Source organism: Sylvia atricapilla, chromosome 1 (genome assembly GCF_009819655.1).
Source record: "Sylvia atricapilla isolate bSylAtr1 chromosome 1, bSylAtr1.pri, whole genome shotgun sequence".
Classification (NCBI taxonomy): domain Eukaryota; kingdom Metazoa; phylum Chordata; class Aves; order Passeriformes; family Sylviidae; genus Sylvia; species Sylvia atricapilla.
Window position 1 is genome coordinate 23552743 of NC_089140.1, and position 15061 is coordinate 23567803.

Genomic DNA, 15061 nt, shown 5'->3' on the forward strand with positions numbered 1-15061 from the left:
CTGCCACTGTCAGCCCTCTTGGTTCCTCACTTTGTGTACCTTCAGCCGTCTCAAAAAATTGCATACAGCCACCACCTAGCATCGCCTGAGGACCTTCCCTGCTCTCAGGTCCAAACGCACCAGGAGCTGTGTGCTTCACTGTGGCTCTCAGCGATACAGTAGCAAGTTGGATCTGTCTTTTGGGAAGCTACTCCGTGGCTGTAGAACCATGGCATACATATTCTGCATTTGTTTTCCATCTTCTCCATGCCCTCCACTGAATAAAATTCTTCCTCTAAGGTTAAGAAGGGATTTCCCAATCCGAACACGTGCAACAGTTTAACAAGCATAGCTAAATCTTTCTTTCACCAATACCTGATGTTTCTCCACACTCCTTGTAAATTCTGTATCTCATCTTGAATTTCCAGACTAATATCTGCTATCATCACTGTGCTATCCAAAGACGATCTTAAATTCCACATGCCAAGAAACTTTCCATCTCATGTATCATAATGCTCTTGTCTGGAAGCTTCTCATAGAGCAGAGGATCATTCCAGCTGCCCCAGTGGATAAGACATAAACATCCATCCTTCCGTAGACTACGTGAAAACAGAATATAAAAATCTTTTGAGGATGTGGGGTTTTTTGCCAATATATTTTTCATGGTTCCACTTAATGTTGGACTTGCAATCAAAACTTCATGAAGGTACACAGTCCGTCCTGTCCTCAAGCTTTCTCTCATACAAATGACAGGGAAGGTACTGTAGAGATTTATGTAACTCTAAACGTTTGGATTTTGTTGAGTGGCGTAAGATACGATCATCAGCCAAACTTGTGGTGTTTCTGAGCCAATACTTCCATGGAACTGTAAGCTCTAGGATTTGTACCCAGTATGAACAGAAACAGCTCTGAAAGGGTTTTGAAAAGAGATAAAAAGTTTTGAAAAGGGTTTTGAAGGCAGAAGAACTCATAAGAACTATTTCCAACACTGAAAATTTAAAACTCTAACTCTTGTTAACTTACACACCTTTTCAGCTCAAATAATTTTGCAATGTTGAAATGCAGAAATAGATGTTCTCTACTGTCCGGTACAGGTGAGTGGCTGTGGAGTTGACAGTTCTGCAGAGCTGCAAGTTTCTTGTTCTCACTGGAAACTCCTCCAGTCACAGACCATGCATGCAAAGTAAAAGACCTCTTTTGGAAGCATTTCACTGTTCGCTAAGCATTTTTCCTCCTGTTCTGCAGAACAGAATATATGCTTCTTCAGATCCTTTGTGCTAGGAATAAAGGTGTTAAAAATGTTTCTTCCAAACTCAGGTCATTTATCCTAAGTATTCCCTAAGCAGAGGAATCTGTGCAGTACAGGAGAAAGAAATACTGTGGACTGTCTTTTCCACTAGCCCCTCAACTGTTCCTGTCCCAGCAAAAGAACTCTTGCTCTGAAATGCCTCCTAAGTTTTTTTGACGTAGTACTTTTCCCCCCATCCTTTGGACTTGCTTGACACTATATACTTATAACAGTTAAGGTGAAAAGCAAGTAGTACAGCATTAAGGGTACTATTTGTTCACTATGATAAACAATTCTTTTAAGATAAGGGTACTAATTTTGGATGATAATAGCCATAAAAAATATGGTGCAGTCATTTCGGAAATGCAGCTAAGGGTAAAACCCAAGAACTAGCTGAAAGCACATCTCTTTCTCTACATATTTCTTCAAAACTTACTTCTTCTTTCCTGCTGGTGAACAATGAACTAGCTGTTTACATGGCAGGTTTCCATGGTTACAATCTTGCATGGGGCCCACAAAGTACAACCTATATGACTGTTAAATCAAAAAATATCTCCTGCTTCCTAAGCAGAAAGTCTCTACTCTCATTATTCCTCGTTTAAATCCACACCATGACCTCAGAACTCAATCAGCACGAACTTGCAGGTGGTTGTTTTCCCTCCTTTTTTTTGCACCAGTTTTCTCCTGTTTCTGTGCTTAGTAGATTAATTGCTCATATTTCTCAATGCTAGTTTGTTTTGGTTTTTTATCATCTGTTCTTTGTCACTCAGTCCTAGTAAACGATGAGAACTCTGATCCTGTTTCAAATCACTATTAACTTTAAAAGCAAAAACGTACTGAGTCTTCAAATAGTATGCAGTCATTCCATTTTTAAATTATTTTTTTCTTCTTTACTGGAAAGCTTCTACCAAGATGCTGATGTCATTATGATAGTTGCCCTGGAGAGCAGAACAACTCGCTGACTGCAAACTAGTTACCCACAGATCAGCTCTTCCATGCTGATCACAAGTTTGAAGGGTATTTTCATAGACTGGATCTGCAGAACAAGTTTTCCTTGTGTTCATTACAGAAATAGCAAAATCCAATGCAATTGGATTAATTTATTTGCTCCTTTAGCTGTTCTGATTCACATTTGAATTCTACAGACTTTTGCAGTAGACAACTCTGTGCATTTTAGAACCCTTGTAAGTTTTATTTTCAAATCTCTCGCTTAATTTTTTAGCATGTCTGATTCAGTAACTAATCTATGACACTACTGCATATTTCATAGAACCAATTATGCATTTTATTAGACCAGTTTTAACTACTGCTACTCCTCCGACAGACCTAAACAAAAACTCAAGCCCCTGCTTGTACCTCCAAGGTCGGACTTCCAGTCAGGTATAATTTACTGAACTATATTGGGAGTTTTTGATATATACTAAGATGTTCTGGCTAGTTTTGTACTTTTGAAAAGCATTCTGCAGTCATCTTTCATGACATATTTAACTGAATTATTTCTTAATCTTGGTACTCATGTGACTCTTTCCTGTTTTATAAACTATAGTATTTTCACTACTTACAAACAAATGTGGTTTATCTGATCAGAATATCTTTTTCCGTTGTCTTTTAAACATAGAATTGTTCTGGAGTATCAGAGAAGCAGATTCTGTTTTAACTGTATCATCTTCTTATTCTTTTCAGTAAGAAAATATTCCATCTCCACAGCAAATCTTACAGATCCCCAGAGTCCTCCTGGCTTCTTTGCTTTACCTTGATTACAAAACCCCATCACTGCCAGTCTCTGTGGTATCTGTGAGTTGTATGAATGCAAGTGTCCTTGGGTGTCTCTCTCCTCTTCCTCTCTGAAGCTTTCAGTATCCAATGATGGCTGTCCTGGACATAGTGTATCATGGCCTTATAGTGGACCTGGACAGCTGAAGCCAGGTATAAATTCTGAAGTGCCGACAGAGCCGGGCTACTTAGAAAGGTTACCAGAAGTCTCCTTTCTGTTCCTTTTCTTCACCATACATATAGTGTACAATGCTGACGTAAGCTTCTGTGGGATTTTCAGTAGGCATTTCTATTATTTGAGGTGGGAAAATGTAAGTCTACATGATGCCCAAAAAAGTAACAAAATTATAAACAGTCTCCTGATAGGTTCATTTTTAGGTCCAGGTGTTTACTTTACTTCCATAGTAGTCTATGTTCCTGCTTACTTGCATGTGCTGGTTTTTCTGCTCAAGTCCTTTCTGAAGGTTATTTTTGTTAGCTACTTCCAAGTTTGTCCAAGCTTTTCTGTCATCCCATGTTTCATGGAAGGTCTGACCAGGCTGGTTGTCATTTATTGATGTAACTTGCCAGGTTAATCCCATTTCCAGGTGGGGAACATTGCAACCAGACTTCCCATTCCATCTGGACCTTTTCAACTTGCTGCCCCAACAAGGATTCAGTTCTTGCTTTCAGATCATCTTTCATCCCTACCTGTGAAATTTTCAGGTTGTACTTTTGATTCTTTAGTGAAGGGTCTCTCTTTTACATCTTATTTTCACTTATTGTTCTTTCATAGCCCTTTATTTAAACTGTAGCCTCCTTTGGTTTTGAACATCATGTCCATTATTTGCTCAGTCTCATCTTAATAAAGTTTCATGATTTCTTTCTTTGGAAAATGATTTTGGCTTTGACATTTATGTCAATCCCTCTGGTCTGCTGATGGCTGTTCCCATGACAAGCAGAGCTCATGAACTGCATTTCAGAAAAAGCTGACTATGAAAAGGATTACAAATGCACATCAAATCTTGAAGGGGAAAACACAGAGATTTGGAACTGTATCCGACTACCACAATCATCAAAATTTGCCAATTTGCATCAGAGAAATTTGCCATGCTCCCTCTCAAAGTCATTTGTATTTCTTGCCTGGACAATATACTTCCACTGTTTATCAAATTATCTTACCACATTTTGCAAGGATTAATGTATTACAGCCACAGGTAACTGACCTCTTTATGCAACCACACAGCGTTGGTCATCTGCCATCATTTAATGTACAATAACAAGGAACATAATGGAGTTAAATTAAGAATGGGACATGGTAGACTGGACACCAAGGAAACTTTCTGGAAGTGATTATATAGATGTTTTGGAACAGGCTCCCATGGGAAACCCTGTTTCTGGGAACATTAAAGTTATGGGTAAAAGATTAGAAATGTAACAGAGAACTATCTTACTTGTTTCACTGGACTAGATGATTTCTCAGCTTTTCTCCTTTTGAGCTCAAGAATTTCACACCAACAATGCTGAACAAGTACTAAATATTGTTAGGCTAAGGAGGAATTTCCTGAGCTGTACCCATACAAGGGAATTCTCAATTAGAAATGCTTTCTACAGCAGGACTTCCCCCAGTGTGAAGAGAACATTTACAGTTACTTCCTTGCCACTGCAAAGTGCCAGTGACTCATTTTTATTACACATTAAGCCCTAAGAGCATTTCTGTCAGCACTGTACAGACTGCCTTCACTCTGGAGTAGCAGGAGCTCCAAGGACAGTATGCTATTTAGTCTGCACCTCTTTCTTTGGATGTCTCACATTCAACTACCAAACAGGCCCATGTCTGCTTATTCATTGTGCTCTGATAAGAGCATAACCTGAGGCCATAGTTTAGTGTTTCAGGATGGTTTGAAATTATGTGGGAACAGTTTTGTAAATACACAGGGAGAGACCTTGTCAAACAATCAAATTGTCTTTACAATCCAACCCACTCAATTATCTCTGGGAGTAGATGTAAAACCAGAGCCACTTAAATCAACAGAAAAATAGTACAAAGATTTAAATCACTGGGTGGGGAAAAGGCACCACATATTTTTACATCTGAAAACAGGAGACAGAAATATGGTCACACAAAAGCAGGATGCTCTTTTGTAATATAGTAAAAATATGCAGTAATAATTTTCTCCCTTCCTTTCTCCCTTTTACAACCTCCACCCCTATTTTTTTAGCAGACTAAGCACAGCCCATTCCTTATATCCTACAGTCTGTTCATCAGTATTTATTTGAAACCTCTAATGCAGTACTGTACCATTACTAACAATTACTGTATCTTATTAAGTGAAAGAGAAGAGAAGAGAAGAGAAGAGAAGAGAAGAGAAGAGAAGAGAAGAGAAGAGAAGAGAAGAGAAGAGAAGAGAAGAGAAGAGAAGAGAAGAGAAGAGAAGAGAAGAGAAGAGAAGAGAAGAGGCAACATGCCATTTTATCTTCACATCAACATGCGAAGGCATATTTCTGCTGAGTACATTTTTCTCGCACCAATGGAACTGTGCTGTTGCAAAATGACACCAAATTTCACCCTGAGGTGAAAAGGCAATGCCTCAGAAAAGCAGAATTAAGATGAACCTAAGTAATATCAGGTGTCAGATTTAAAACAAAATAAAAAGTTTTCTCACAGTGCCAAAGTTAACTGTAGCCCAGAGTAGAAATGGTTCAAAAAGTAAGCAGATTAATTTATGAAAGATGGATACTTCAGTAATTTTTATAGACAATGATCAAGATACAAGCTCCAGGATTGGAAATGGCTACATTTCTGATTGTTGAAAGCTATTTCTTCTCTCCCTCCTAAGCATCCTCTCTTAAACATTGCCCTTTGATAGAGCACATAGTCAACCTTTGGTCCAGTCCAGCAGAAACTTCCTTTGTTCTGATATAAACTGTGCTCAGTGTTGCTCTTCTTTTCCTTATTTTTCACCAGGATGAGGCGAATTTATTCTGCAGACTTGCACTGGTGCAGCTGCAGGGCTGCAAAACACCGTCAGCTCAGTGTGGACAACCTCTGTCCTAACATATCATATATTCTAATGTTTGGAACTCTGGAAAGGGGTTTTCTGGAACAAGGCAAAGAAAATATTCTCATGTGAAGCCAATGTGCTTGTTTACGGTGAAATAATTTACTTTCTTTGAAAGATTAAAAGATAGGCTTTTTATGGTTCATGATAAACCTGGGTCTGAATCAGAGCAGAGGGCTGCATTCCCTGCATTCCTGACAGGTCTCAAGGGTGAGTCCTGGCATCAGCTGCAGAGGAACAGCACAGAGCGCTGAATGCAGCTCTTGGCACTGTGGGGGTAAAAAATACTTCAAACACTGATACAGATGCCCTCAGAAGTTTTGTTACAGTCAGATACAGTAATAGCCTTAAATTAAGCAGGTGACTGGTTCATCCAACACCTTCAGAACAGTGTAAATCAGTATGAGCTGTGAAGTTTTGAAAGACATTTCTGCCTTTGAGTTGCTTTAGTTATTCAACTGAACACTTCAGATGTGGAACTGACTCCAACAATCTGAGATGGTGGTGTCTAGGGAGTGGATGACCCCATCTTCCTGCTCACCCTGCCCTGTGTGTCAGTGCTCTCAATCATGTGGCCATGCAGTGATTTGCATCTACTAGCCAGCTGAAAATTGGTAACTACTTCATACAGGGTTTGTTTTAAGTCAGACTGCAAGGAGCAACCACTAATGCCAAAGAAAGGGAAGTGATGGAAGTGGGCAATCAAAAACAGGGCCACCCTTTCAGCAGCAGTAGAAATGTTACATCTACTTATGCTGTGGAACAGCACCTGTAGATTATTTCTAGAACATATCACTAGTAGTAACAGCATTGTCATAAATCCCTGCCTCTGTGAGAGCAGCTAGCACAACTCTTCCAGACAAGCCTTAAAAAAAGGCAACAAGAGTTAAGTTGGTTTTGAAAATCATCTTGTATAATTATAACGTAGATGATTAAGAAAGTTCTAATTTACTAATTTTGTTATGTTTATTTCCATACTGCCCTTGGATTAACATTGTAACACTGAACGATCTGTTTTGTCATCGTTATTTTCACATAAAATCTGAGTCTTCTTAGTGAACATCTCATCTGAGTCAAGTCATCATAAATATATCTTAAAACATTTTTAGTCATCTGCAGACCTTACAGTCAATGTGCCAATAATGATTTTTATTCTTAAGATGACTCCAGAGATAAAGCACATTTTATGTGATGGAAATAACCTTCCTAGAGGGTGTTGGGAGGATGCAATAAAGATCCCACCGGATGTTAAAATATCCGAAAAATTCAGTAATTTTTTCACACAACCAGACATGAGGACTTTTTATGCAGAATTGTTTACTAGTAGGGAAGACAGATTTTCCTTAAAAATGAGAAAAATTTTGATCTTTCTGTATTTTGCAATAGCAATAAGCTCTCAGCAGCAGCACTGACAAGCTCAAACCCACGTATTTTGATCCACTGGATGTCTGTATTTGTCTCATCTTCCTTTTCAGGGATATTTGGGTGGACTAGACAAATGCACCATAATGAAAGAACTGGAGATGAGGGCCCGGATGGGCATACCTAAATAGTGCAACTTCCACCTGTCAGAGGGGAAAACACTTGATTTTATATTCTTAAAACGTACATGAGCTAAAATCAAGTATCGCTGCACTGATTTTTACTGATTTCATTAGGACACTCTTTAGCACTTAGTTTAACCAGTGGCAGGTGGTTCCCTAATTTCCACAGGTCTCCTCTGATGTCTGATGGTAACTGTGAGCTTTAAAGAGATTGCTGAATCAGATCTATTTAGGGATCCTCAATGGATCTCAGGTCAAAGCTGCACTGTAAGAGACTCAGAAGAGGTGGCCACAAATAATAATAATAAAAAAGGACAAAAACCAGGCAAAGCGAAAAAATTTCTTTGTCTGGGTTCTCATCAATCATATTGCCTCAGACAAGCATTTACATTATTTACTAATGGGGAGCATTTACTGGAAAATTACAATGCAACAGTGGACAGGAAACAGAAAAGTACTCAATCTTCTTTGGAAGAGTTTTTATGTCATTTTTGGTGTTGTTTTTGTTGCTGTAACTAACTTACATATTTGTTTTTACAAAGTAAGCCCCGTTAGTGAAAATTGTTTTATGCTCCCTTGCTACTATACCAACAAAATGAAATCCAAGTTCTTGCATGATGTGACATGTAAACGATTTGAGCTGAAGTGACTGCCAGAAATGGATGGAAAGTTTTTATCCTGAAGAAATATTCAAATAAAATGCTAGCATAATCTAAAACTATTTACTGAAAATAAGTGCAGAATATTTTGTGTCCTCTCTTTTCAGAAAATCTATTAAGTCGGGTCTAGTACTCAACAACTTACATCATCAGCAGAGAAAGTGATGTATTTTCCCTTCTGTGTTGGGTAAATCTGAGAACAAGTGGCATTTTTTTAAAAAGGAAGATGTAAACCAATTTTGTTGGCATTTCATGGGGAAAAAAATACCCTCAGTAATGCTGACATCTAAGGTAAACCACATATCTTCTCAAAGAAAGTATTGTAAGTGTGTTACAAACACATTTTGCCAGTTTCACTCAAAATCCTGATGCAGGCCAGGTTTTAAGAGCTGGATAACCTCAGCTCCACCTAGATGCTCTCATCACAACTGCATGCACTTATCTCACTTAACATTCTTGCATGCCATGATTCAGCTTCATTTCCTTTCTTTGACTTTAATTTTTTTAAAGTCAAAAGTCATCAGAAATAGATAAATGGATTATTCCCTCTTGATAATACAACTTCAGATTTTCCAGAGACCCAACTGCTCCTTTGCTCAGAGAAAGTTAGAACTGAGCACTCATTTTTCTGCACCAGGAAAAATGTGACAGTTCATTAACTTTTGCTATCCAACTCCAAAATTACAGTCACATCAATCTACCTCCTCTGTCCTATGGAGCTTCTCTGTTATCACAAAGCCTATTCAAATTTTCCCCAAGGGCCAAGACCAACACTTGGAAAAGAGTCTAGCTTTGCACGAAACCAAAAGCATGCCCTGTTACCCATCATCTCAGACACCCCCGCCCAACCTCACTCTCTCCAGTGCTTTTATTTCAGACTCATATCAGGTCTCAGTGTGAACACAGCTGGGAGCAGTGATCTCCACCCTGCCCCCACCCCCCAGCCTGCGTCACATTACTTTGGATCTTTTATTCACTCACTGACAGAAATACCAAGAGTTTTTTTTAAATGACAGCAATATGCCTGGACTACCAGTCTGCCAGAAGGAATCTTCAGGACTGTGCAAATGACCAGCTGTTAGAGAGGGGCTGCTTTGAAGTCACCATTTGCAGCACCCACAGCACTGGGGCTGGGTCAGTTTTTACTGGGCTACTTTCATGGCAAGCTCTTTCCTGTCTCATCTGAAGAGTTTCTTTGTGCAGAATGAATGAGGATGCACCTTGGGAATGGTCTGATGCTTCAAAAGATGATTCTTGTAGTTTATCTTGCAGTAAGCTTCTCCTTTGAAGGAAATGCTGCAGGGCCTTTGTATTGATCATGATGATAATCTTTTATCACTGGGCTGTCTGCAGTATCACTATCCAAAGCAAATCTTTGCAAGCTGTGACTTTTATTAATTGATATATGTATAGATATATTATGTCTTGGACAATGCAACACTTTTTTTTCGCAAACACTTCAAAACAAGCTGATCTTGCTCCAGTCCATGGAAGTTTACTCACTGCGTGGTGAATAACTGCAATTTAGACTATTTTTGAGACGGTAAAGAATGTCATTATGTTTAAAAACCACAAGTTTGGGGGTTTGGAGCTATTTCATTTAGCTGTGTTTCCTGGACTAAGTTTCAATGGAGGTAAAAAAAAAAAGCAGCATTTGCACACTAAGTTTTAGGTGTGAAACCCATTACTTATGCCCATGTCCATATACTTACTTATCCTTGATCACAGAATAATTCAACTATTTTAATACTCTTTAGCTTAGCTGCAATGACACTTAGATGCTTATCTGAATACAGTACAAACTTGCATGTGGGTGATCCTTTAGGCTGAACACCTCTTGTTTACAGCAGCGCCAAGAGTACCAGCTCATGGGTTTCATCACAGGATTTCTAGCACACAAGTATTAGATATTTGAGCAAATATACATACTTTACAAAGCAATCCTGGCAATGTTCTCTTTTGCTGTAGTAGACTTCTGGGTGTTTTAAACTTCCTTCCTAAGAAGGCTACATGGTCATGGAAAAACTCCTGCTCAGTTCGGTAGGTATTTTTCCTCATTTCATGCAGAACTTTTCAAAAATGTCCTGCTGGAAACCTTGTAACATTCTGCAATTTTAGCTTAAATGATTTTATGCATCAACAAAAACACTCATTGAAGTGGCTACTGACTGGTAGCTGGGAAACAACTAAGAGCAATTCAGAACCTTTCTTTCTTTTTCGTCTGTTTTGAGTTACATGATCAATCTTCCCTGACCTTAGCAGGCAGATTCTTTCACCTTTGGATTAGACTGCATCCTACAGACAGTGAAAGAAACTAGCCCTACAACACAGGTTTACATATGTTTTATGTGACAAAGATACTTCCCCACGTTTAGCAAGATGATATACTTCTCTGTTGCATCCTGCCTTCATTCACTCTGAAGCCAGATGTCCACAGTTACATAAAATGAGAATGGGAAGGCCCTTGAACAAACTAATAATGAGAACGAATTGCTTCTTATCAACACGAGCCAGGCTAATTTTTACAATACGGTGTAAAATGCAAAGTGGCTCCTTTCAGTTTCTGTTTTCAGCAGTTCTGCCTTTTCTGTCTTTATCCTAAGAGTTACTGTCATGGCAGTTGGAATACTGAGAGCAGAAAAAGGAAACAAAAAACTCATGAGCAGGCAACAAACCCCAAAGATACCCACCATGCACACAGCATGGCAGCTATTCAATATGCTCCAGAGATGCTGTGCCAAGCTACAGCAGCTGACTCTGGGGGCAGGGCCAGCAAGCATGGAAATGGGGTCAAAAAGCAAGGAGCTGGCAGGGCTTCTCCAGCATTAATGGAAGAGAGAGCTAAATCTGCAAGTGAGCTCATGTCTGAGCCAAGGACAACCAGGAGAGCTAGTGGGAGAGGGGCAACCGTGGCAGGAGACCTGGTGATACTGGGGGTGCTCTTTAACAGCTGGCTTGGGAAACAGCTGTGATTCTGGCTGCCAGGTCCACTTGAGCTTCCTCCAACACAGTCCTATTTGGAATCATTGAGTAACATATGGAAGGAAGCACTGAATGCATATTCACAGAGGTAGAAAATCAGCGCATGATGATGCAGCACTTTCACAAGTATTTGTGGGGTTTTTTTCAGGCAAAATACCTGGGATTCAGGAAGAGTTTTATCTTAAAATGCATACTTCAGAAACTTCAATCATACCTGTCTGACTTAATTTGCAAAGGAAGTCTACTACAGAAGCTTGACTGATGAGAGTTTCAGAAAATTAGCACACACTTATCCCTCTGTAATCAGTCACAATTTAATTTAAAGGAAGAAGTCAGTGACTACTGTGGTGTAATCACCACAACTTCAAACCTGTCTCGAAAGCAATTATTTTCAGAGACACAAGTAACTTCAGTTGTACATGTGGTTTACACTGCCACTTTTAACAGAAAAATAAAATCTTCAGAAACTTACCACTGAGGTAAGAGCCATCTGAAAACTGTAGATTCGTGCAAGGCCAAAGTCAGCTAGCTTTATCTGCCCGTTGCTGGTTACAAGGATGTTTTGGGGTTTCAGATCCCGATGCACCACACGATGAGAATGCAGAAAATCCAGTCCCCGAAACAGCTGAAGCATCATATCCTATATATAAAGAAGAAATCAATATGCAGTTATCAAGGCAAGGTGTCAGGCAAACAAGTAAATCCCCTGTCATAATCTGAAAACCTAATTTAATAAATATTGACTTAAATATGTGCACAGGAGATAAAACCAACTATTAATATAAAATGGACAGGATGTTGCTAGAACGAATGGAATTGAACCAATGTCCTTATCAAGTTAATGTATGGTTTCTAGCTGAATTATCTGAGGTTGATTAACAGTTGTATAAAGATTAATCAATATACTTTAAAAAATAAAAAAGTATATCTCTAAACCCCTGGACAACTTCAAATGAATGCTGTCCAAGTAATAGCAGATTTTTTTCTCTTAACTTTAAACCACACACCACTTTGCATTCTCACTAGCTTATGCTTTGTCCTGCAGTGGTGAAATGAAATTTTATCATTCATTTTAATAAGCATAAGGACCTGTTTTAAACAGAAAAACTGTTTAAATGACAAATTTATTTTTTTAATGTTATAGAGGGAAAAGTTTCACTTGGCAAAACCTGTTGTATAGACTTCACTGAATAGGACAGAAACTACCTTTAGATGAAACTTTAGCACTAAAACAGTGTAATAATCCTAATTCTGATTCTTCTTTCTGTTTTGTTATAGTGATACAATCTTCCACAACATTTCTACAGCTGAAGAAACTATTTTGTCTGTACTCATGTTTTGACAATCTTAGTAATGTGAAAAGAATGAACCAGCAGACTCAAAACCAAATACAAGAAATCCCCTGCATTCCAAATTAGAAGGATACTGTCAACTTGAAATTCGTATTTGCGGAACAAGCAGTTACAAGAAGATGCTGCAACAAGAACGGAAAGAAAAGGATAAAGAAGTTTATTTTCTGCATGCAATTGACTTGAGCTCATGAAACTGCTGCTCTGTCTATGCTGGTGGCATATGCCTTTCCATAATCCATGCAGCAGGGTGTCCTCCAATCCTGTTGCTAGCATAACAAAAATGATAACAGTATGGCAGGAAAAAGAAACGAGAAGAAAGATAACTTGAGATTGGTTGCTTTTGTTCATCTCTATGGACCCAGGCATGTTGCAAGTAAATATTCAAGGCACACTACTGAAAGGAATTATATCTGAACATGGGTGTAAAAATAGCTCAAAACATTCAGCTTGATAGTATTGGTTAAGTTGGATGAATTTTTAAGGCAGGCTTTAGAGATATTGCTAAATAATTTAATACAAAATTATAATTTTCTTGTACTATTTCCTGATCCTTTATATAGAAAATATTATAAAATACATAGGTATCAAGTCTGGAAGCTTTTACCTGACCTCTGATAAAACAAGGCCATTTTTGTATACAGCCAGCTCATAAAGCAATCAGCTTTTATTTGAAGAAGCCAGTGATGGAGATTTTACCACAAAATGATGAATGCTGTGACAGTATTATATTATTATCACCTCTGAAGGAAGGTGGTGAACTGGTATAATATGGTTTGGATGTTTAAAAACTTTTTTTTTTTTTTTTTTTTTTTCCCCCTAATTCAGAAATTTTTAAGACCTTGGGCTACAGCTCTGGAGGTTTCAGTCACCAGTAGAATTAATATATGTCATATCTGGTCACTCTGTGCCATTTTAATTTTTATTAAATCCCAAAAGTCTTTGGATCAATCTTGCAGACGTGAAGAACATGTCAACAACATTTAGTCATATGGTTATTTTAAACACGAACTTAGTTGTTTAACTGAATTTGGGACTATTTTTTCTTTTTTATTCCAGGTTGACATAGTATCAAAGAAGAAAATGATCTAAAGAACTGAAGTGTTACTCAGCAGACCCTGGCAAGTCCCTTTTTGGTGACATTTATATATCCTATTCATTTGTCAACTCTATAAACTCATTTAGACAGTTACCAAACAGATCAAGAATATTTTTTCCAACAACTGATGCTGGTTTTGTTTCAACTTTCTTCTTCAAGCTCAGCATAACACAATTCTGCTCTGCTCATTTCAAGCTGAAAGCAGTGTCTTCAAGTTCTAAATTCAGAGTCTTCTTCCAGCCACAGGCAAAAAAAAGAAAGTATTTGAAAATGGAAACTGGTATATCTTCTTCTCTACCCATCAGACTCCAAAGATGAATATAATTTACAGTAGTTTTCTTCACACACAAAAAAATAAAATGTGCTGCAAGAAAGTGTACTGGGAAAGTGTAAATTTAAAAGATGTTAGAAAGAAGAAGAGCAACCAGAGGGGAAAAAAGTGCTAGATCTCCTCTTCCAGGAAATTCAGGGTTAGTCCATATAAGCTGCTTTCTATTATTTGGGTTGGACTGTTGATAATACTTGTTACTTACCATGATAGATATTAACAGATTTCAGTTCAAAATTATCTGGAAGAACAGTCCAAAGTTTCATGTGTGTAAAGAAAGACGCTGGGATGTAAAAAGACTGTCTGCTACTTGTGATTCATTATTGCCCTGTTTTTAAATTTTCAGCAAGTGAGAAAAATGGCAGAAACCAAAATAACAACATAGGATTATTATTATGAACTTTAAATACAGATTAACAAATGCAGCAGCTTAAAATTTTGTGCTGCACCTAAGCCTAGTAAAAAACTATTAGGTGTTGCTTTTGGAAAATGATTTCATTCACTTGGTCAGCCACTTGCAAAAAACATAAGGCAGGGCAAGGCAAAAAACATAAAACATGGGCTCTGTGCTGTCTTTGACACTGTAACTAACATCAGAAGATACTAACCTTTGCTAGCAAATTGGATAAAGGCTGTAAACACGCACAAGCCAGATCACTACCTAATTAAATCAGGATAATTTCACTCATCTAACGGAAATGTATCCATTTTTATTAGTGACAAATACCCAGTGTTATCACAATTACCAAGTTCTAGAAATAACTGCAAGAGAGTCTTCATGTGCTTCAAGGATTAATTTTTTCCATGTCTGCTTTTCCCTAAGAAATTTTCTGTGGTAGATAGCCATACCACACTTTGGAATTACAGAGAGAATTATATTTCAAAAGTTAATTGAAAAACAATCTATTTTATTCAATAACAAGAACCTTTGCATCTTAAGAGACTGAAGGAACAAGCTCTAATGAGTCATGATCAAACCTCTACTGATGTCTATCAGTGTTCTTTGGCTATTGTATGTC

The 15061-nt window shown here is 38.0% G+C and overlaps 2 protein-coding genes across 4 annotated transcripts in view; one reads left to right on the plus strand and one right to left on the minus strand.

The window, feature by feature from the left end:
• RBM48 (RNA binding motif protein 48) overlaps positions 1 to 15061 on the plus strand; it is a 241495-nt gene that overhangs the window by 98702 nt on the left and 127732 nt on the right. The window lies entirely within an intron of this gene.
• Positions 1 to 15061, minus strand: part of CDK6 (cyclin dependent kinase 6) — a 136442-nt gene that overhangs the window by 66578 nt on the left and 54803 nt on the right. For all 3 annotated transcript variants that reach the window (XM_066317291.1, XM_066317308.1, XM_066317299.1), the window contains exon 4: positions 11739 to 11906. In XM_066317291.1, the coding sequence (XP_066173388.1) occupies positions 11739 to 11906 (168 nt within the window). The remainder of the gene's footprint in view (positions 1 to 11738; positions 11907 to 15061) is intronic.